Source organism: Cavia porcellus, unplaced genomic scaffold (genome assembly GCF_034190915.1).
Source record: "Cavia porcellus strain 051 isolate PalLab524CR breed Dunkin Hartley unplaced genomic scaffold, mCavPor4.1 scaffold_6, whole genome shotgun sequence".
Taxonomy (NCBI): Eukaryota; Metazoa; Chordata; class Mammalia; order Rodentia; family Caviidae; genus Cavia; species Cavia porcellus.
This window is the reverse complement of record NW_026947489.1, coordinates 25,591,481-25,611,963: the sequence shown is the minus strand read 5'-3', so window position 1 is coordinate 25,611,963 and position 20,483 is coordinate 25,591,481. Positions and strand designations below refer to the sequence as shown.

Sequence of the window (20,483 nt, the reverse complement as noted above, 5' to 3'; positions counted from 1 at the left end):
GCTGGAGGCGACTCTGCCCTGTGGAATGGCTTCGATGCTTGTGTCTAGAGGAGGAAGCTGCCTCTGGTGGAGAGAAGTGGTTGGGCAGGCCATGGAGGTGTTTCCTGAGAGAGAGTCAGCAAATGTACACGGGAGGCCTGTGTACCTTGCTACATGTAAATTTAGCCTCAAAAACCTGAAAACTCAAATGCGTACTGAACTCTAGTTGATAGCCTGCTTGCCAACACCTCTAACGATGAAATGTGCTGGGAGTGCCTCCAAAACATCAGGTTGATTTTTAGGTGGACAGAGGGCAGACAGGTGGACAGATGGGCAATAAAGCAGACATAGCAGTGTCTGGCAATGACGGCATCCAGGACGTGAGTGCATTAGTGTATACCCTAAGACTCTTTCCGCCCGAACATTTCTGCAGTGACATGGGCTGGTGGGGAAGCAGTTGTGTGGAGCCTGGGGGTCCCCTAGTGGTGAGTCAGGGGTCCCACACCAGGGGCTGGTCGGGAGCATCCGAAGGCAGGCACCAGCATCCGGGCTGTCTCTGTCGCAGATCTGAGGGTCTCTATTCACAGAGAGAGCCAATGCACAGTGCACCCTTGCTCTTTTCTGGCTACTCCTCACTATTAGTTTTATCAGGCTCACTTTCCAGCAGAGAAGGTGAGCTTCTGTTCTGCAGCCCAGGGGCTTTGAGTATGTGGGACCAGCCGGTGGCACAGGAGCTGGTGGCACTCAGAGCAATAAAACAGGCTGGTGCGTTAGACCCCACCTGCCTTGGCTTCCTGGAGGTATATTTGAAGTGGTAGGAAACCCAGCAGGCTTTCTATAAATAAATAACCCAGGAGAGACAAGGCCCTCAGATCAAAGAGGGCTCTGGCCGAGCTTGAACCCCAGTCCCCCACGGCACAGCACGCTCTGTTGCCTTGGCCGTGCGGGCGGTGGGTGGAGCGGAGAAAACAAGCCTGCTGCACCAGTCAGCCTTCCTGGGCTCCTGTGAGCCTCTGAACTGTGGCCAGCCTGAGACCCTCCAGCCAGGTGGCCTCGGGCAGTGTCCTGCCTGAGGGCTCCCTGGGGGCTGCACACCTGTCTGGACTCTCTGTGGGACTCGTTAGGGCCAGTGTCCCTCATCTTGAATCCTGAGGCTTGAAGCTCACCTTTCCTGACCCTGGGAAGAAAAAGAGAGATGCACACAGCCAGCAGCTCCTTCCTGTGCTTTCCAGGGACAGGTGGGGGCAGAAGGTGTCTCAGGGCACAGTGAGGGCCCATGGGAGCCGCAGATGGCAAGGCCAGTGTGCACGCCCATGACTATAATGGCCGCAGTGGCCTGAGACCCCTCATTCCACACTCGGAGTAGCACTTACCACTGCTCACAAGCCCTCTCCTTGTGGAACTTATACACTGTATGCAAACTCACAAGTGAGTGATAGGTGATTCTAACCATGTAAACAAAGCAACCACACTGTGAGACTGATTGATGGAGGACATCTTCAGATGGGAATGGGCATCAGAATGGAGATTAAAGCTGAGCTTGAAGGCAGGTGGGATGGGGGAAACATTCCAGGTAGTAGGAATAGCAGGTGCAAAAGCCCTGGGGCATGTGATCTTGACATCTTCCAGGAAAAGAGAAGGGGCCTGGCATGATGCACGGGAGTGGGATGAGATGAGGCCTGAGCAGGCCAGCCCTGCAGGGCCCACGAGGCCTTTGCAGTCTAGACCAGCAGGAAGCCAAGACTGCCGTGACCCATGCCAGCTGCTCTGTGGGGTGGGGCAGGTGAGGCTACGGAGCCCGCCTTCAGATGCTGCTGGCAGATACTGCAGGAGAGGCTGGGACCTTGTCATTCTTCCTTCCGTGGTCCACTTTTGCTGGGGATGTGCCCCATAGGGGAAAGGAACCCTTTTTCTCTCAGGAAAGTAATATGATTTGTCTAAGGGGCATTTTATGAGAGCAGGGACTCATAAGGAGCTTTCATCTTTCTTTCCCCTTTGGCTCCTTATTAGTCGGACTCTTTCCACAGTAAATGTCAAAAACAAGTCAAGTTGGCTTAAATAAAAAAGCAGCTTTATTCACACATGTAATTGAAAGCTCCAAGGGTAGGGTTAGCTTCAGGCACTGTTGGATCTGGGTGACCCAGTCTCCCCTGCCTCCCGCCCTCCCTGGGCTCTGCACACTTCATTTTCTCACAAGATAGAGGCACGTATGGCCCAGCAGTCCAGGGATTGTGAACCACAGGGATGAGAACCCACTTTTTCAATAATTCTGGTCAATGCTCTTTATTTTGGGTTGTGTGACCATCTCTGAATGAATCCCACAGCCAGGGCAATGGCTCTCTTCACTGGTCTGGTGGTCCCAAGCTCTGTAGTGAGCTGAGAGAGTGGACCAGTGCCACTGGAACTGAATGTCGGGAAAGGAAGTGGAAGCCAAAAACCCAAACTGACACCTGGGCGTGGAAGGCCCAGGTCAGGCGCTGCCCTTCCCCACTCTCCTTCCCCTGCCGCGCCCAATTCTCTCCTCCTTGGAGCTGTAGCTGCATATTCTCTGGCCAGGGCGTGAAGCACCTTTGGTCCTAAACCCTCAGAGGACCCTGCCTGTCCTGTGATTCCGTGCCAGCCTCCCTGACTAACTAGGTCATCAATGAGGCACAGGGCTGGGAGGGTCTCTGCTGCTGACCAAGGAACCATCTGCTGTGTGAGGCCCCAAACCTTCTCTCCTCTCCTGCCCTACTGAGCCCCCTCAGCTAGACCCCAGCTGTCCGCACCCCTGGCGGGGCCCCCAGCTGCTCCCGTCCTGCCCTCCTCTGGCCTGGATGCTCCCCAGTGCCCCTTGCCTGTTGCTTTTCCTTGCACAGGAATCGGAGGTCTCACTGGTGTTCATGGAGCTCCTCAGGTCCCTCACACTTGAGGGGACTCCTACTTGAGAGGTCCCTCTTCCTCCTCCCTGACCAGTAGTCCCTAGATAGATTGGGCATGAAGCTATCCTGGAGGGGTCTTCCCACTCCAAGCATCAGGAGAGAGTCCTGCTCTGAGCCTTCCACCAATGCCGCTTCTTGAGCAGATCCCTGCGGCCCTGGGCACCAGGCTGCATCCGCCCAGTCCTCCCTCTCATCCTGCATGGACTCCATCCCCCTCTCTCCGCTCAGCCAGGGGCTACTCATTGGGGAAGAGTGTTGGAGAGGACCCTCAGAGTAACCCAAGGCCACTCTCTGTGTCTCCTCCTGCCATGACAGGGGGTAGCAGAAGAGGACACAGGGGAGGGGCATTTGGGAGAACTCTTTCTGTAGCCTCAGAAACAAGTGGGCACGCACAGGGCGGCCTCAGGCCAGGAGGAATGCTGCGCTCACAGCTGATGCAGTATCTTTCAGTTCGAAAATACAATCAGTGAAGTGTTTATGGCTACAATAACTTCCCACCTGACCTAGCAGAGTACACAGAATCAGCTGGCGGACATGTGACCAGTGGTCGGTCAGGCAGCCCCAAGTGCCTGCTCTGTCTTGGAGAGGACAGGACTTGAGGAGAGGACTCATCTTTCCTGCAAGTCTCTGAATTCTGCCATCTGATGCTCTTGGCACCATCCGACCTGACCACTACCCCCTGCCTAGTAGCCTTCCATGGACAGTGCGTGGGGAACTCGGGGCCAGTTTGTCTCTGAAGTTAAGTGACAGCTACTGTCCCTGAACACCTACTCACATGCACTGCCCTGTAAGGATGCTGAGGACCTCCTCCGGGCAGAATAATGTCACCTCTCTCACTTGCTCACACACCACCTGATGGTGTGGGATGACAGACAGGTGCCTCATTCAGGAAGGAAGATGAGGCCCCTGAGAGTGGGGTCTCATGACGCCATGGTGGTGCCGTGTAGATGAAGCCCTGTGCTGGAGGCTGAGCTGGCCCCCTGGCTGTGTGCTGCACAGGTCTCTGCACTACCCACCCCTCCGTGGAGCGTTTCACAGCTTCGGGTGCATGTGCTCAGATGCTCCCTCTCATGCTAGGGAGGCTAGAGATGGCTTCCCGGGGTCCCCTGTCCCCTGCACCCTGTATAAAGGCAGCACAGACAGACAGTTGAGGCTCAGTCGGAGGTGGGGGTAGAGGGACGTCAGTGAAGCCCTGAGTGATGAAAGGCTGAAGCAAGAGTTGGACAGGATGTGGGGAGATTACTCTGCCCAGACAGAGAGGCTCAGTAGCCCCTAGAGTGCTTGTCAAAGCAGATTGCTGGCCTGCTTCTGAAGTTTCTGACCAGGTGGGTCCACAGTTCAGAGCTGTGCTCTACAGTTCACCGACAGTGCCAATACTACTGTCAGGCCAACACCTGGGGACCATGGCTCCCAGCAGAAGTGCAGCTCTAGTTGGCATTTTCTAAACTACCTAGCACTGGGGCTCCATACCAGATCTGACCAGTGGCAGTGTCTCTGGTGATGGAGGTCATCCAGGTTCGCTGCCCAGGGTGGTGGCCATGCACCACATACAGCTATGGCTTCCCCAGAATGTACTTACTGCAAGCGAGGGCTGATTTTTAGTATTGTCTCATTTTAGTTAAGCTGACTTAGCTCCTCTGCCTAGTGGCTAATGGATGGGGCAGCGTGGCTCTGAACAAAGGAAGCTTAGATCTATCTGAGATCTGAATTCCTTACTTCTGTGTTTAGCTATAAGTGAGTTGTTAGGAAATCCATAGCTGGCCAGGAAGGTTGTGCCCACTTTTTAGATCTTGGTTTTCTTGGTACTTGGAGATGAGCTGGGGCACTTGAACAAAGTTTTCTCTTCCTTTTCCACAGTACTAGCATAAGGTCCCTGGTGGCTGCCAAGGCCAGGGGCGTTGATGAGCAGGAGGAAGGACAGTTGCAAAGCCACCTTCCCCAGCTGCGTTGGCACAGGCTCTGAAGCCACTAGCCCTGTGGCTGATCCGGTAGTGGGATAAGGGGTTTGGAACTGACGATAAGCAGGATTGGACAGGATTCTGTGTGCTCTGCTTGGGCATGGGACGGATCTGTGGTGGGAATTTCTGTTATTACCAGGAGCTGTAGCATCTCTTCTCTGGCTCTGCAGGTGGCTCCGGGGGAATTCCCTGTATCAAAGGAGGTGTATTTGGGGGAAAGATAATTATGAGTAGATAGAGGGTACCTGAGGCACGTGTTTACTACCCAAACTCTGACGTGTAGAGGCATCTCAAATGAAACAGAAACAGCAATGCATGGACCAACTCTCCCTTCCTCTCCCTCCTCCAAAGCAAGCAGGGTGAAGGAAAAAATGACCCATGGCCCATACTTCGGAGGCAGACAGGGACTCTGACCTCTCATGGGTTCAGATTTCCATTTCTTTGCTCTTGATCAATATGAGCAACTCTCTCTTTCTCTGTGGGCTTCAGTCTCTGTGTTTATGGACAGAAGAGGGTGAGCTAAACATGGTCCTGGCTGCTCAGAACATGAGCTTCTGCCAGAGATGTAGTTCCGGGCCCCAGCTCAGAGCTACGAGTGAGAACCTGCATTTTAACAGTTCCCTCAGGGGCTGATATGCTGGCTGCCTAGTGTGTGTAGGTGTCATATTCCTATCAGTCATACTTTGATGAGCCTGAGACTACATTGCAAGTTGCTTTGCCTTTAGGATCTGCAGTGTACACTGGGCATTGGACTCTGGGGCTTTGCAGCTGATGAACGGGGGACCTAACAGCAGCCATGAGAGCTCGGGGCTGGAGTCTCTCAGAGGGAGGGATCTGCTCACACTGGAAGCATTTTCCTAGTGCTTCTCTAAATCTCAAATGGTGTCCTTGCCTCTGGGGTCCCTTGAGTCGTGGCTGCTCAGAGACAAGGTTGGCACAGTGACTGAGGCCTCTCCAGAGCTATACCTACTGCCTGGTCTACCTATGATATTAGCAGGGCCCTGGAGCCCCCTTGTCTCCCTCCTTCTCCTCCCTGGGCTGCTGCTTCAGGATCAGGAGACTAAAGAGTTGTGTAGAGGCAGACAGAGGGACTGGGTGTGGTTTGTTACCCTGCCTGATTTCGAAGAAGATGGTAGGCTCCAGCCAAGCATGTTAGAGGTTTCTGCACTGCTGTTGGTGTCGGGGCTTTCCCTTCTCAGGGAACAAAATCTCAGCAGCCCCGTTGGGCCTCCAGGAGCCATGACATGGATTTAGAGGTTGGACTGGACAGAAACCCCATTCTTATAGATGGGGTGACACTAGGCTTCCTTGACTATGAGAGAGCTAGGGAGGTTCTTTCCTGCCTTTCCGTTCCTTCCCTTCCTACACTGCAGCTTGATTTCACAGTCAGCTTTTGTCTTCAAGGGGCACAGTTTCAGCTCAGAGCATTCTTCCTGTAGGCCGAGTGAGAGATAGTGGAGGTGGGGCTATTGTGCCTGGTTTCCGGAGCCGTACCATTTGGGTTCAAATCCAGACAGCCACCAACTAGCCCTGTGACCCTCGGCAGGACCTCAGCCCCACCCCGGACCTGCAAATCACATCCTGCAGTGTAGCCAGCTGACCTGGAGTCACTCTGTATGCATATAGTTTAGAGGCATGCTAGCTGGGTTTCTCATATTCCTGCCAGCCCCTGTATTCTAAGACTCTGTGGTTATAGTGAAAGTTAATCATCAGGAGTTAGAAGCACAATTCTGGAGAAGAAGCAGTCTTTGGACTTTGGCCATCTGTTAACGATTGAACTTTAGCAAATGCAACACCTTGTGCTCCCATTTCCACATCTGGGCAACTAACTGATGCAGAGAAAGGGCTGGTTAGGGCTCAGTGTCAGCGGTTTCAGTCTATGATCAGTTGGCCCTGGTGCTTTTGGTCTGTGATGAAGCAGCACACTATGGCAGGAGCATGAAAAGGAGAAAAAGGTACTTACTTCCCTGCATGGTGGGAGATGACTCCCACAATCCCCTCTACCTCTCACCCCAGAAGAAGCCCCAAAGGCCTCAGCTCCCATCCAGCCTCAAAGCTGCCTAGTCTCCCAGTCCCCTCTGTTTCCCATGCAACCAGTCCTGCCAAGGGCTGACCTTGAGGCAAAGGCTGGGTTGCGCCCCAGGCTGTGATGTCTTGGGTGGGCTCACCTGGTGCTGTTGCTGGCCTCCCTGGAGGTCCCTGTATTGCTTATCATCTTGTCTCTTCTCCTCTGCAGGTGACATGTGGGAACTCCAGGCTGCAGCTGGCTCCTTGTGGGACAAGAAGAGCCCAGGCACCTGGGAGCCAAGGAAAAGTCAGAAGCCAGGAAGCAACACCTCCACCCCTGATTGTGCCTTGTTACCTTGGGCCTGGGAGGCTGGATAGAGCCCAAGCCAGGGGCAGCTGGACTTGGGAATGTGGAATATCCTGGAAACTTGCACTGGCTCCTGGGAGGACTCAAGGAGCATCTGCATTTCCCTTCACACTGCATCTGCCACATTCATCCACCCTTCAAGGGCCATTATGACTGCACCTCCAAGTCTTCATCTCCAAGTCCTGCACAGGCTCTGACATCGTGACTGCACACTGCCCTGAGGACCGCAGCCAGAGCTGTTTCCACAGCACCTTGCCAGTTGAGAAGCTGGGCCCAACTCCACCACCAGCAAGCTCTCAGTGTCCAGTAGAGAAACCCTTGCTGGACAAGTCCTAAGAGAACTCAGGGAACCATCTGAGATTCTTGGGGATGGCATGCACCCCAGGGCACATGTGCTCGGGCAGGGAGAGTCACAGGCAGGAAAGCACAGTCATTGTCACCAAGGGCTCCTGGGCAGGGCCACCTCTGCCTCCCACAGTTTGGACAGTTGGCTGTGACCCATGGGAGCCTCATTCATGTTAGAGGGAGAGGTCAAGTGTCACATCTTACATACAGCTGTCCTTGCATCTACCTAGGAAGGCTGTCCTTATCATTCTGCTTTTGAAATGACCCATGACCTCATCAGATATGATTACCACCCTCCTCTCTCCGTCCACGGGAAGGGTAAGGCTACAGAGCCTGCCTCTCACAGGCGTTGCTGGCTAGGTGGGGCCTCAGGGCGCCACCTCCAGTCCCTGTACAGAATTGCTGCTGGCCCATTCTCTGCAGAGTGGGCCCCGAGGACGTGGGCTCCTTGGCAGTGGAGGACAAGCCACTTGGAGACTGAAGAGAGCTGGCTCTGGCTTTGCCCCAGGACCACAGGAACACCATTGTCCTGCTTTCCCCTCCTTTGTGCTGTGCAGAGTGTGAAACAGAGATGTCTTCATGGGGGTGGAAAAGGCACTGCTTCCCAGGGCCGTGCCATGTGACCTCATGGCTGGCTGAAGCCCTAGAAAGGGCTTGTTGTTCTGTCTGGGAATCAATCTGGGCAGGCAGGTGCCCATATGAGGACACTGTCCCTTGCCCTGCCCGTGCACTTGTGGGGACCAGTCCTGGAGCTCCTCTGGGAGCCCTCTGCCTGCCCAGGCTCAGAGTGCACACAGAAGCCTGCTGCGAGGAGAAGACAGGCGGTCAGGTTCACCACTGAGCTGGCTTAAGGGCAGCATCTGTGAGCCCCACTTCACCCTCTACGTGGAAAAGGAAAAAAAAAAAACAAAACAAAACAGTGGCTTTTATAAAATACAAGTTTTATGTAGTAGGACTTTAATTCCCTCAAAATGTAAAAGTAAGTCTATCCTCCAGGGTTATTTCTTTGCCTCACAGGGACCAGGCTCTGCCGTTCTCAGCTCATGGTCCCTACTATGGGGCCCAAGATAGCTGTGAAAAATCCAGTTGTCATGTTTGTGTTCCAACCAGCGGGGAGGAGAGTGGAGGAAGTAACTTTCCCACCCTTCCTTAGGGCATTTTCTGGAATTTACGCACCTCCAGTGCTTGTGCTCTATTCATGGGATTCATGGGCCATATAGAGGAGACTGGTCAGGGTGCGCTTCATTCTCAGTGGCTGTGTATCCAGATGAACACCAGGGCATCTGTCTCTAAAGAAAAAGAACAAAGTGGGTGTTGAGGGCAATTTACCTGTCCTACCTTCCCCATTGGGCAGGTGCTAGGAAGATGATCAAACCTCCAGGACTGGCTTTCAAAATATAGATTGATGATGTAAAGGTTGGAAATCAGTCCACATTCTCCTTTTGCCCTTTGGGATCCCAACACTCAGAAAGGTAAAATGAATCCACGGAGATCACACAGCAAACTGGTGATGTCTCATTTCCGGTTTATGTTTATGTTCCGGTTTAAGTTGTTTTTTATCTTCTCTGTTTCTCAAGGAAAGGCTTCATTCATTCATCCTGGGGGGAGGCTTTGTGTGCCTACCGTGTCTGAGCTGCGGAACATGGTGGGATGATGGCACAGTTTGCGTGTTCTAACCTGCCCAGCCCTGGATCATGGCACTGAGCCTGTGCTCTGGGCTGGCTGGAATGCACCGTCCCTGCCGTGTATGTGTGTGTGTGTGTGTGTGTGTGTGTGTGTGTGTGTGTGTGTATGTCTGTCTGTCATCACACTTGATGCCTGTTCTTAATTTCAGGGAACTGTCTGTTAGGATGGGAGCTGTGGAGAGGCAGAGGCAGCACACACCCCTCAAGGCTGGGCTGGCCACAGCATGGCTCATCCTGATCCTCTTCTTTGGGGCCATGTCTGAAGGTGAGCCTCTAGGGGCTGTGCGACCGGCCATCCTGCATGGAAGACAGTGGCCATCCAGGCTGTGGGGTGGTCAGTGGGGGTGCAGGAGGAGTTACAGTGTGCAGTTGGGGCTTTACTCTGGCCTATCCTTGACAGAATCTGAGACCCTAGGCAAGTCTCATCCTGGACCGCTGTCTCTTCACTGACAGGATGATGGGTTGTATAGAGTTGGGCTGCAAGATTGGTCTGGGGGGTGGGTGGGGAGGCACAGGGGTCCCCCAGGGCAGAGGGTCCCCTTGAAAGTGTCAACCACTTTCTAGTTCTGAAACTGCTACCTTGTGGAATGGCATGTGAATTTTTAAGAGGAACAGAAATGTAGATTTTTATATAAAAACTCCCTACATGTTGTTACGTTAGTATCTAATTCAACTTTTTCAAAACCCACTCTGAGGGTTTTAGTCAAAAAGAATACACATCTGAGACCCAGCTTTCCACCTTTTGCTGGGCCCTGTCACCTCCATCTGAGCTCTTGTCTGTGCAGAAGACAGCCCTTGCTATCCATGCCCCATGTTTTTTGGGATCACGTGACCTCTCCTGGGAAATGGGAGTGGTTACCATGGTGATGTTTCAGTAAAACTGCTTGCTTGTTCAGCCCCTCACTGATCCATACACTGAAATCCATTGAGGCTGACCATCTCCAGTGTACAGCATGTTCTGAAACCTGGATGAAAGCCTCCCTGACCCCACAACTCTTGTATTCCTATGCCTATAAAACCAGTACTACATGTATGATGCCAAGGTCTGCTGCCAGCTTAAGCAATAGCTGGGCTCCCTTGGATCACAGCTGCAGAAGCCTCTGTGTGATTGGATGGAAGAACTCCAGGAAATTCTTTTGTAGTTGGATCTTATTGAGCTGGGTTCCCTGAGGATCTCTTTTCACATGAAAGGTTTACAGCTTTGCACTCTTAAGAACTTCAAGAAATTCTTTTCTAGTTAGTCCTCAACAAGCTAGGCTCCCTGAGTTTTTCTTTTCAGTGAAACTTTACAGCTTTGCACCCTTAAGTGCAAAAGAAACACTCTTGCCGAGTCTTGTAATGCTGGCAAGACATCCTTCCTATTTTCCTAATGCAGATCACTTGGTTTATTTTTAATGCTAATCTTTTCAGCAAAAAAAAAAAAAAAAAAAAAAAAGCCTTCTGCCAAAATCTGCCCCTTTCTGTCTGAGGAAACTGAAAACTATTCAAATTAACTTTTTCCTTGTTTCAGTACAAACCTGGCTAAAAACAGCAAGTGCTATCTATGCTATAGCTCGAATATTGAATTGTCTTGAAATTTCCTCCACCAGATTAATTAGTTTACTATCCTTAATCTCAGTATTCTGCAAACACCCACAATTTTAAAAGGGAGAGGTTTATTTTGGCTCACATCTGACTCCAATTCAGAGGCAGAATGATGGAAGGACCTGGGTGGAGGAGAGCTGCTCACAACATAATGGCCAGGAAGCAGACAGGGAAGGGAAGGGAAGAACTGTGGAGGGAGATAGACTCTTGTGATTACCTCTTCTGACCCAATTTCACCTTCCTACAGCAAGTGAGCTATAATGTTCCCACAATCAGTAACTTCCCGAAAGCCCCACATCTGAGTGCATAAATCATAACAGATGAGCATGAGATTCCTCAACCACTGTGGCTGATGTGGGTGGATGGTATGGGGTTCTACAATTGTGTGAAGTGTCTACACTGTGCTTTGTTTCGTATGGGCAACAGTTATGGCTGTTGTGGACTTGGGGAATCCTGCTGGTGTGGTGGAGCTAGATAAAGGGGTGACTCCCTTCTGGTCTCCCTGAGATACTAAGATATGTGAATGACATCATGCTCCCACAACTGAAGAAAAGGCAGAGAAACTAGAGTCCATATAGGGTACATGTGACTCATATCACCCCTGTACCTGCTGGACCAAATCTTTCCTCAACCCCTTCCTCAGCCTTGTGCTGTGGACCTGGCTCTTCTCCTCCCTGTACCACCTTCCCCTGGCCTTGCCATAGGCTGACTGGCCATCACTTACCTGTAAGGAGTCCATCTAGATTTCCTCATGCGCTCAGAGGCAGGGACTTGTGGAAGGTGACTGGATTTTTAGGGGCACTGTACTAATCAATGGATGAGCCCATTGATGGATTTATAATCGCATGTGCTGTTAGGAGATAGGGCCTGCTTGGAAGAGGTGGGTCAGTGGGGTTGTGACCTGGGAAAGAGTATCTCCCTCCCAGGCTCCTCTCTTCTCTCGCCACTTCCTGGCTGCCATAGGTGAGTACTTATACTACATCCAGCCCTTCTGTCCTGCCACTGACCATGTAAGGACTGGAACTTCTAAAACATGAGCCAAAATAAATCCCTTTAAACTGCAGGTATCAGGTATTGTGTCCCAGAGATGAGGAAAGTGACTCAGATACTGCCCCATCAGGTTATCCTGAAATCTAGTTTCAGAAGGCAGGAGAGTGAGCCAGACATGCTCACCCTGCCTATCCTCCCCTCTGGATCCCCCTGGCTATCTATGGCACCTTCTCTAGGTCCTAAGACAAGCACCGTATGACCATATGCCCCAACCACCAGCAGCCACTCTGCTGGAGCATACCTTCTTTAGCCTCATGAAAGTGCAGATGTCTCCCAGGGCTTCTGGCAAGGCAGAGAGAAGCAGCACCTACCCTGGAGCCTTGTAGACAGCCACCTGCCACCTCTGTCAGACTCCAGTAGGGCAGGACAGACTGCCAATAGAGGGGCAGCTGGTATTTCTCCTTCACGGAGTGGCGGTGTTCACATAGTCATCCAACTATGCTCTTTGATCCCCTAAGTCACAGCTCAAGAGTTGGGGGGGGGGTGGAGGACAAGACTGTCACTGGAACCACCCTGGCTTAGTAGCCTCATGCCCCAGCAGAGCCAGTATCTCTCAAAGCAGCTTCTTAAATGTCACTCTCAGAGTGCCTGCAAGGCATGTGTCTGATTATAAGATTCTATACATGCAGGTATGCCAACAACATTGCATCACCACCAAGCATGAAAATAAAGCATCCCTGGCTCTGCCCAGTTTAAGGACCATTTACCAGTCAGGAGTCACTTTTCTTATAAGCCATGATGCTTAGTAACCTAGATTATATAGAACCATCTTCTTAACTTTTAAGAACAGAGCTAGAAAATTTACTAAAAGTCAAATTCTCATGCAAAAGAGTTTTGTTACCTCTTCTCTGTAAATACTGCTTCCCTGAGGTCAGAATATCTTGAAATCCAAGCAATCTGGGTAAATGGTTATATGACTTCAGATCTGGGAAGGTCCTGGGTGGTCAGCTGGTCTGTCTTCTACCTTGTAAAGGGGACACTGAACCCAGGAAAGGGAAGTGACTTATTCGTAGGCACATGACGAACTAACAAGAAACACAGGGCCACACCCCAGGGCTGCTGCCTCCTAGATCAGGGTGGCTCTGATTGCTAAGGTCTTGCTTTTGGCTCTAGCAGAAACAGGGGCCGTAAAGATGTAAAACACCCTCCTGCCTTGTGGTCAGTCTTCGCTTGATGATGCTGGTGGATGCAAGCAGTGATACCTCTTTATTTTTGGCAGTGGTTGCTGAGTGCCCTGACCAGAACCCTGAGCTGCAGCTCTGGAATCCTGGCCATGATCCGGAGCACCACGTGCACATCGGCAAGGGCAGGACGCTGCTGCTTGCCTCCTCTGCCACAGTCCACTCCATCAACATCTCCGAGGGGGGTAAGCCAGTGCCGCTCTCCCAGAGCCTCATGGAGGATACAAGCTGCTGTGTCCTTAGAAGGAATGAATGCTACATGCTTTGGGTTTGAGTCAGAGATTTTGCGATAACCATCAACTCTGAGCACTTAGGAATGACTAAGGCTGGCCCATTCTTGGTAAAAAGAGCAAGGAAACTCTTTACTGAGTGGCCCTGAATAGCAGCCTTGGAAGGAGTATTTTTTCACCTGCTTGGCTGAGGCGGGGGCTCAGGGAGTCTGCCAGGGCTCCTTGCAATTTTACCCTCCCACTGTGTGCCCAAACCTCACCCCATCATCCTCCTCTTCAGGCAAGCTCATCATTAAGGACCACGAGGAGCCCATTGTTTTGCGCACCCGCCACATCCTGATTGACAGTGGAGGAGAGCTGCATGCTGGGAGTGCCCTCTGCCCTTTCCAGGGCAATTTCAGCATCATTCTGTATGGAAGGTGGGAAAACCAATCCCTGTGGTGGCAGATGCTGTTCTTAGATCTGATGGGGGAGGCAAGAAGAGAGGGACCCAAGAGAGCTAGGTTCTAGCAGGAGACAGGAGCCATTGTCCTGCCAGACTGCGGTGGGGAACAAGATGCGCTCAGTGACTGGGCCGAAGTCCACAAGGCATTTTATCTACCATGGCCCTGGTGTCCATCTGAGCCACCAAGGTCCCTGCCAGCCTTTTCCCCACCTCCCATGCATGCCGTTGTTTCTGGAGCCTCGAGTATCTATTCAATAAGTTATGATGGACAAGGTACAGGAAAATGTCACATGCCAGCTGCCCCTGGCTGTGTAGTGTTTTCAGCAGCAATAACCTAGAATGTGCAAGCCTAACACCATAGGTGCAATGATCCCACCACCGCTGTGGCCCAGAATATCAGACTTAGACCTGGAGAGGAGAAGCAGCAATGTACAAACTCACAGGTTTTTCTGCTGGTCCCTGGGGCCTCCTATTGGCCTGGCGTACAGAGGTCAGGTGACCACTGCTGTATTTACCAAGCTGTTACCAAAGCATGACCAGCTGCCTAGGACCAGTGGGGCTCAGGAACAGGGCACTCGGCCACATCCAATAAGGTACTGTGCCTGTAGCTTGGAGCTTTTCTCTCACAGAGCCGATGAAGACATCGAGCCAGACCCTTACTATGGGCTGAAGTACATCGGTGTGGACAGGGGTGGCACCTTGGAACTGCACGGCCAGAAGAAGCTCTCCTGGACATTTCTGAGCAAGACTCTCCACCCAGGGGGGATGGAGGAGGGAGGCTATTTTTTTGAAAGGAGCTGGGGCCACCGTGGAGTCATTGTCCATGTCATCAACCCCAAATCTGGCACAGTCATCCACTCTGATAGGTAAGGTGGCCTTCGCCTACACACACATACCTTCCTCCAGCATGACACAGCGAACTCGTGTCCCACGAGGCACTACAATGTGGTTCTCTCAAAGCACTTGTCTAAAGATGCTGAATTTAACAAGAACACACACATGTGCAAACTGGATTCAGGTTGCAATCACTGGTAACACGGGGGAAAGGCACAGAGGGCGATGGAAAAAAGTAGCTGAGTTACCAGAGATGGACATCCCAGTGCCAGAGGGAAAGATCCCCAGGCAGGACACTGAGAGTGGAAATGCAGGGCACCAGCTGAGCTGCTGGGGGAGAAGTGGCACTCCCAGCAGCAGGACACAGCCACGAGTGTCCATGCAAAGGCCTCAGGCACCAGCTGGGACACAGTGTACCTGAAGTGACCCTGAATCAATGCTGGTCACAGCACAGCCACTGCACACTGTCTGTACAATATTCTGTGCTTTAATCTTTGCAAACCTTCTCTTAGCACCTGCATTCTCTGGATGAGGGGCCCCTGTGCCCAGAGTCCTAGACTAAGAAGGGATGGAGCCATGATAAAAACCTAGATCTGTGTTGCATCCTGGCGATAGCTCTGTACAGTGACCAGGTAGAGCAACCCCACGCCATTGGATGAAGCAGGAAGAGTATGGTTGTCAGGGAACCCTCGATCAAGACTGATTCCTCAGTAGGTACAGTGCTGCTCGTTGTGGCTGTGTGGCTTCAATTAAAATGAACTACTACATTGAAAGACCAGAGGCCTTCCAGAAGCTGCTTGGGGAGGTTGCTAAAGCAGGGTATTTGCTTGCTCCAGAGCTCCTTAGCTACAGTACGTTGGTGACCTTAAGGATCTGATAGCTGAGCATGTAAGCAAATGCATTAGCTAACATGCATGCACACGCATGCACACAGCCAGAGTCACCTGACCAACTGCCCAGAAGCATGGAAACTTGTTGCATTCTGGAAAAGCAGCAGGGACTCGATCAGGTGGGAAGAGGCTGAGCTGAGCAGAGACAGACAGCAGCAAGCATGTGGCACTATTGTGGGTCTCAGAAAGGCCAGCCTGGCAGTGGGTGGGGCCTAGGGGCCAGTAAGGGTGAGGGATGAGGCATGAGGCAGGGCGGGACCTGGTTATGCAGAGTTTAGACAAGTTTGGCAACCCAGGAGCAGGCACCAGGAGCACCTCTCCAGCTACTGCTTGCACGTCTCTGTTTTTCTTTTTCAGGTTCTCCTTGGCCATTTGCATTGGCTGGTTTTCTACAATCATCTTGGAACTATGTTGCTTGTTAAGTTCCAAGACAAATTCTTTCCACTGCAGTTGCACAAAATCTTTATATTTATGTGAATGAGTTTGGATTGTTACCAATTGTCTTTCCTTTATAAATTTTTCTCAACAGTGGTGTAGTTTTTTTTTTTTTAAGTCTGCACTTCCTACATATCTTACATATACTGTAGAAGGGAGGGTTATCTTGGTCAACTTTGAGATGATAAATTCTTACCCTGTGATTGTATTGCCAGTTACTCCAGAGGCTGAGGCAGGAGGACTGCTTGAGCCTAGGAGGTTAGGCCAGCCTGGGCAACATAGTGAGACCTATCTCAAAAACAAAAGCAAATTTAAAAATGGAGTTAGAGAGATGATCTGTTCTTACCATAAGAGATGTGTTCCATAACACTGTACCTACACTCAACCATAATTTACTGTACACTTAAAATTTTATAAAAAGGATAACTTACTGATAAGACTTCTTACACTGTAAAATGATTTAAAACGATAAACAGGAAAAAAGTAGACTGCAACAGTACAGGGTTCTATCATTGCTACTATGTAAATCATTGACGACATTTTAATGGTTCTAAATTGTGTTACCATAAACTATAAACAAGCTGCTCAAGGGGTGGGAGAAGTGATGGGAAATCCTCGCTGTTTCATTTCCGAGAATTTGGAGAAGTGTTTCAGTCTCAAGCAGTGATAGAAATCCCCATAAATGAGGTGTCAGGATTATCTCCTCAAGTTGGGCACTCACGAGAGGCAGGAGCCCCTGCTCCCAGAGTAAGGTGACCCGACCGACACTTGAGGTCCCTGCTGTTGTAATCATCATGTCTTGGGCAACTTACCCATGGATTATCATGATGATAAGGTCAGGTCCTTCTTGGATACTGCACGCTGTGCAAAGTTCCTTTACTCACTTGCTCTTTTAAAAAACACTTCTTTGTTTAGAATCCCAGCCTGTGGGATCTTTGAATGGCGTATTAGTTTTCGTGACATAGACATATGTTTAGATCCCTTTTGGGATGCTGTTGAGACTACCCACATCCTCTCCCTCTCTCTGCCCTTTTCAGATTTGACACCTACAGGTCCAAGAAAGAGAGTGAGCGCTTGGTCCAGTATTTGAATGCGGTTCCTGATGGCAGAATCCTTTCTGTGGCGGTGAATGATGAAGGCTCCCGAAACCTGGATGACCTGGCCCGGAAAGCTATGACCAAGCTGGGCAGCAAACACTTCCTGCACCTTGGATTTAGGTACCAGGCTCCTTCCCTCTGTGCCTAGTGCTGGGACCCTATCTGCCCAGAACTAACCTTTCACATGCCTCCTGGGCAGCTCCACCTTAAATGGTCTGCACTGAACACACTGGGGCTTGTGCTTACCAGGAGCCTCTTGTTTCTTTAAATAAGTGTAGCCCACACATAAACCCTAAAGGTCTCTGATTCATCCAGCCAGCCACAAAGCTCTGAGTGTGTGCTGTGTGTGAGTGTCATGCCCTGGATGTACAGCTAATGTTTGATTTTTCTTTTCTTGGCACGAGACTCATGTCATGCCTTAGGGATTGGCAGACAATTTTTTAAGGATTATGCGAAGTATCCCTGTTCAGCGAAACACCCAAGGAAAAGAGGCCTTTTAATATGCTCCAGTGAGGGTTTTATTGCTTTGAACTGTAGCATCATGCCTGGCATTGATGCACGCAGGTTGGCAGTGAGAGGAGGCTATTCCTTGCAGTAGTAACCACGCCTCTTTATCGGGAATCCAGGTGGCAGCTTACTTCTCCTATAGCTGTTTGGAGCCTGCAGTGCCCCTCCCTCGCTTCCAGAGCTAAGGCGAGATGAGGGACAGGTGAGGCCCTTTCTAATCTCATAGCACAGTAACTTTACTGATGGGTGGAAGCTCTGGGGGCAAGGGAGGGTGCTCAGGTTCCAGGGTGCGTCCTTGGACAGCCCAGGGCTGCTCCTTTTGGAAAGGAACTCCGCAGGAAGCTCTCGCAGCCAAAGATGACAATGCTACCTTGGCGTGGCAAGGCTCTTTTGTTAGCAAGCCCTAAGCACTTCCGAGTCATCTTATGAACCAAACACCAGCTTGTTAATTTGCAATGAGAGATAAAACCATAGGGAACTGGTGTCTTGAGGCTCAGCAGTAGACAGCAGTGGCTGAGCCCAGAGTCTGGCATCCAGTGGTCTAGATGTGGGTCTAAGCTACTCCTCCTCTGAGGTGTGAGAGCAGGGAAGTGACTCAGTCTCTCTGCATGGACCCTACATGTGTCAAATGAGCTATCTCAAGACCCTTAGGAGAGTTGCATGTGATAATACAAGCAAAATACCCATCATCCTGGATGGTGTGAAATAAACACTCCGGCAATGGCAATATTAAAAGGCCTCTTTTCCTGGGGTGTTTAGCTGAACAGAGATACTTTGCATAATCCCTGACTCTGGCAGTGACTATTTTCTTCTTATAAATGAGAGCCACATAAAGCATGGAAGGTGGTGGCCATCCACATGGGTGAGCCAGGAAGGGGTCACACTTGCCACTGCTCTGTGTGGAGATGCACTTGGGGCGGCCACTCTTGGCATCTACAGTCAGCAGGAGCACTAAGCCATGAATGTGCCCTTTGTCCATGTACTCAGGAGCTGGTCATAAAGCAGAGTTAGGTGGGAGTCACTAGGTGAGGTCAGGGTTCGAGCTTGTGGGGGAAGATGGCAACCGTGGTGGGGGCGCTGTTAGGGCACACAGGGAACAAGACAGAGCCCACATGGGGTTTAGTGCAGGCCCGTGGCAGGCAGGCAGACACCCCTCAGGGAGGCCAGCAGCGTGGAAGGCCAAGGGAGGAAGCGCTGCTATCCCGGGGAGGAGGGACAGTTCAGGCAACCGCATGGTGTGTGAAAGGGTGTGGATGGAGGGACCAGGCTGCGAGGATTCCTGGCCACAGAAAACTGAAGGGAGAGGCTGCCAGGGCTGAATCCTCAAGCTCCTTGAACACATTCAGCCAGGACCAGCTTTCTAAGGCAAGCGATCTGAACACAAATGAAAAAAGCCATTGGCACCTAAGTGGCGTATGGAGATAGAATTGGGAAATGCCTTTTCCTCTTCTCATCTAAATCTCTGTCTGGGGCCCCTGGAACAAACAGACTGTGAGATGAGTTTACGTGGTTTCCTGGAAGGATGGGCTAAGCCAGGGCACCCTGATGTGAGTTTGAAGAAAGTTAGGGGAGAATTTGCTGGCAGAGTGCAGTGAGCTTCAGTCTTTGCAAGACCTGGCTGTGCCCTCTCCCCTTGGGGTTCCTCATCTTCTGAGGTAGGGACACTCCTTTCTTCTGGGTGTGGGGAAAATGCTTCTGGCCTACAGGCTGTGATCCACTTCCAGGAAGCAGGGTGGGGAGGTCAGAGGTCATCCCTTGCTGCTGTTTCTCAGCTGGGAGTGGTCAACGCGGAGGGCCCCTGTCTTGGGACCATGTGTCCTGGGCCCCTTCCCTGGTTGGGCTGATGGGGCGACAGAAACAGTGAGTAAGTCGCCTCACCCCAGCTCAGAGGCCTGCCACAGAAGAGGGGGTGTTTTGTTTGTTAAAATGCACCCTTCTTTTTCTCCTTCCCTCCCTGTTGCAAGGGCAAGATTGCCTTTTGCCTTTCCAAGCCGGGGGCAGGTGGCTGGGGTGGCTGGTCCCATAAGCCAACGGCATTTTCCTTGAGTTCTGCTCTTAAGGGGGGTGGACTGGAGAGAAGTCAACTCCTCCGTTGGAAGGCACTTTCCTAAGAGACTCTGTAGGATGTGACCCAGTTTGGCAGTTGCTACACCTGGACTGCCAGGTGTTTATTTATTTGTGATTTATACCCAGTCTACTGGCAGCGTGGAGGTAAAGAGGATTATAGTTAGAGGGACCAGGTTGGCCAGAGGGTATGGAGACCCAACTGCTTGCCAAGAAAGACCTCGGGTGGGTCAGGGAGGCCCCACTGGTAAACAGGAAAGTCCAGCTGCAGGGAGAAGGTGCAGCCACGACCCAAGTCCGGCTCTGCCCCAGTGATTGTTCAAAAACACAAATAACTGTACTTTTTGTCATTTTCAGACACCCTTGGAGTTTTATCACTGTGAAAGGAAATCCATCTTCTTCAGTGGAAGACCACATCGACTACCACGGTAATCTATGGTTGGTGAGAGCCCTGGGTCCGTCCAACATGTTTCTACCCCAAAGGCCCTGAGTCTTGTGGAGCCCGTCTTTCCCTCAGTATGGCTACCCATCTGCCACCTGCGGATGGAGAGACTGGCCGCTGACTTGACTCATTGCTTGGAAGTGGCAATGGTCCATGCTGACCACAACTCAATCATGCATGATAACATTTACATTTTCAGAGAAAGTTTCAGTGACTTATTCTAAAACCTAGTCATGACACAGAGCTGGAAGGGAGGCAGCAGGTATTGAGCCTGTGAGACTTGGAGATGGCTTGGGACACACAGCAGCAGTTTCCTCTCTCCTGCTGTGGGTGTCACTGCTGGAGGCATCCTTGGGAGGCACTCAGACTTGAAGAAAGGCGGGCTCTAAACTTGGATTTATTAGAACTTTTGTCTGATCTTTCAGAAGGGAAACAAAAGAATAAATAATAATCTGAATTCCA

At 51.2% G+C, this 20,483-nt stretch overlaps 1 protein-coding gene and 1 long non-coding RNA gene across 2 annotated transcripts in view; one reads left to right on the top strand and one right to left on the bottom strand.

Moving 5' to 3' along the window:
• The window catches only part of Cemip (cell migration inducing hyaluronidase 1), a 132,108-nt gene that overhangs the window by 63,439 nt on the left and 48,186 nt on the right, over positions 1-20,483 (top strand). Inside the window, exons 2-7 of the mRNA XM_003475464.5 lie at positions 9,412-9,527; positions 13,116-13,262; positions 13,588-13,726; positions 14,382-14,618; positions 16,949-17,128; positions 19,937-20,007. Coding sequence (XP_003475512.1) covers positions 9,428-9,527; positions 13,116-13,262; positions 13,588-13,726; positions 14,382-14,618; positions 16,949-17,128; positions 19,937-20,007 — 874 coding nt within the window. The 5' untranslated portion in view covers positions 9,412-9,427. The remainder of the gene's footprint in view (positions 1-9,411; positions 9,528-13,115; positions 13,263-13,587; positions 13,727-14,381; positions 14,619-16,948; positions 17,129-19,936; positions 20,008-20,483) is intronic.
• On the bottom strand, positions 6,440-12,876 carry LOC134476392 (uncharacterized). The gene is made up of 4 exons (XR_010047988.1): positions 12,738-12,876; positions 8,754-8,866; positions 7,027-7,155; positions 6,440-6,783 (listed from the first exon to the last, which is right to left on the bottom strand). It is a non-coding gene; the product is annotated as an uncharacterized LOC134476392 (long non-coding RNA).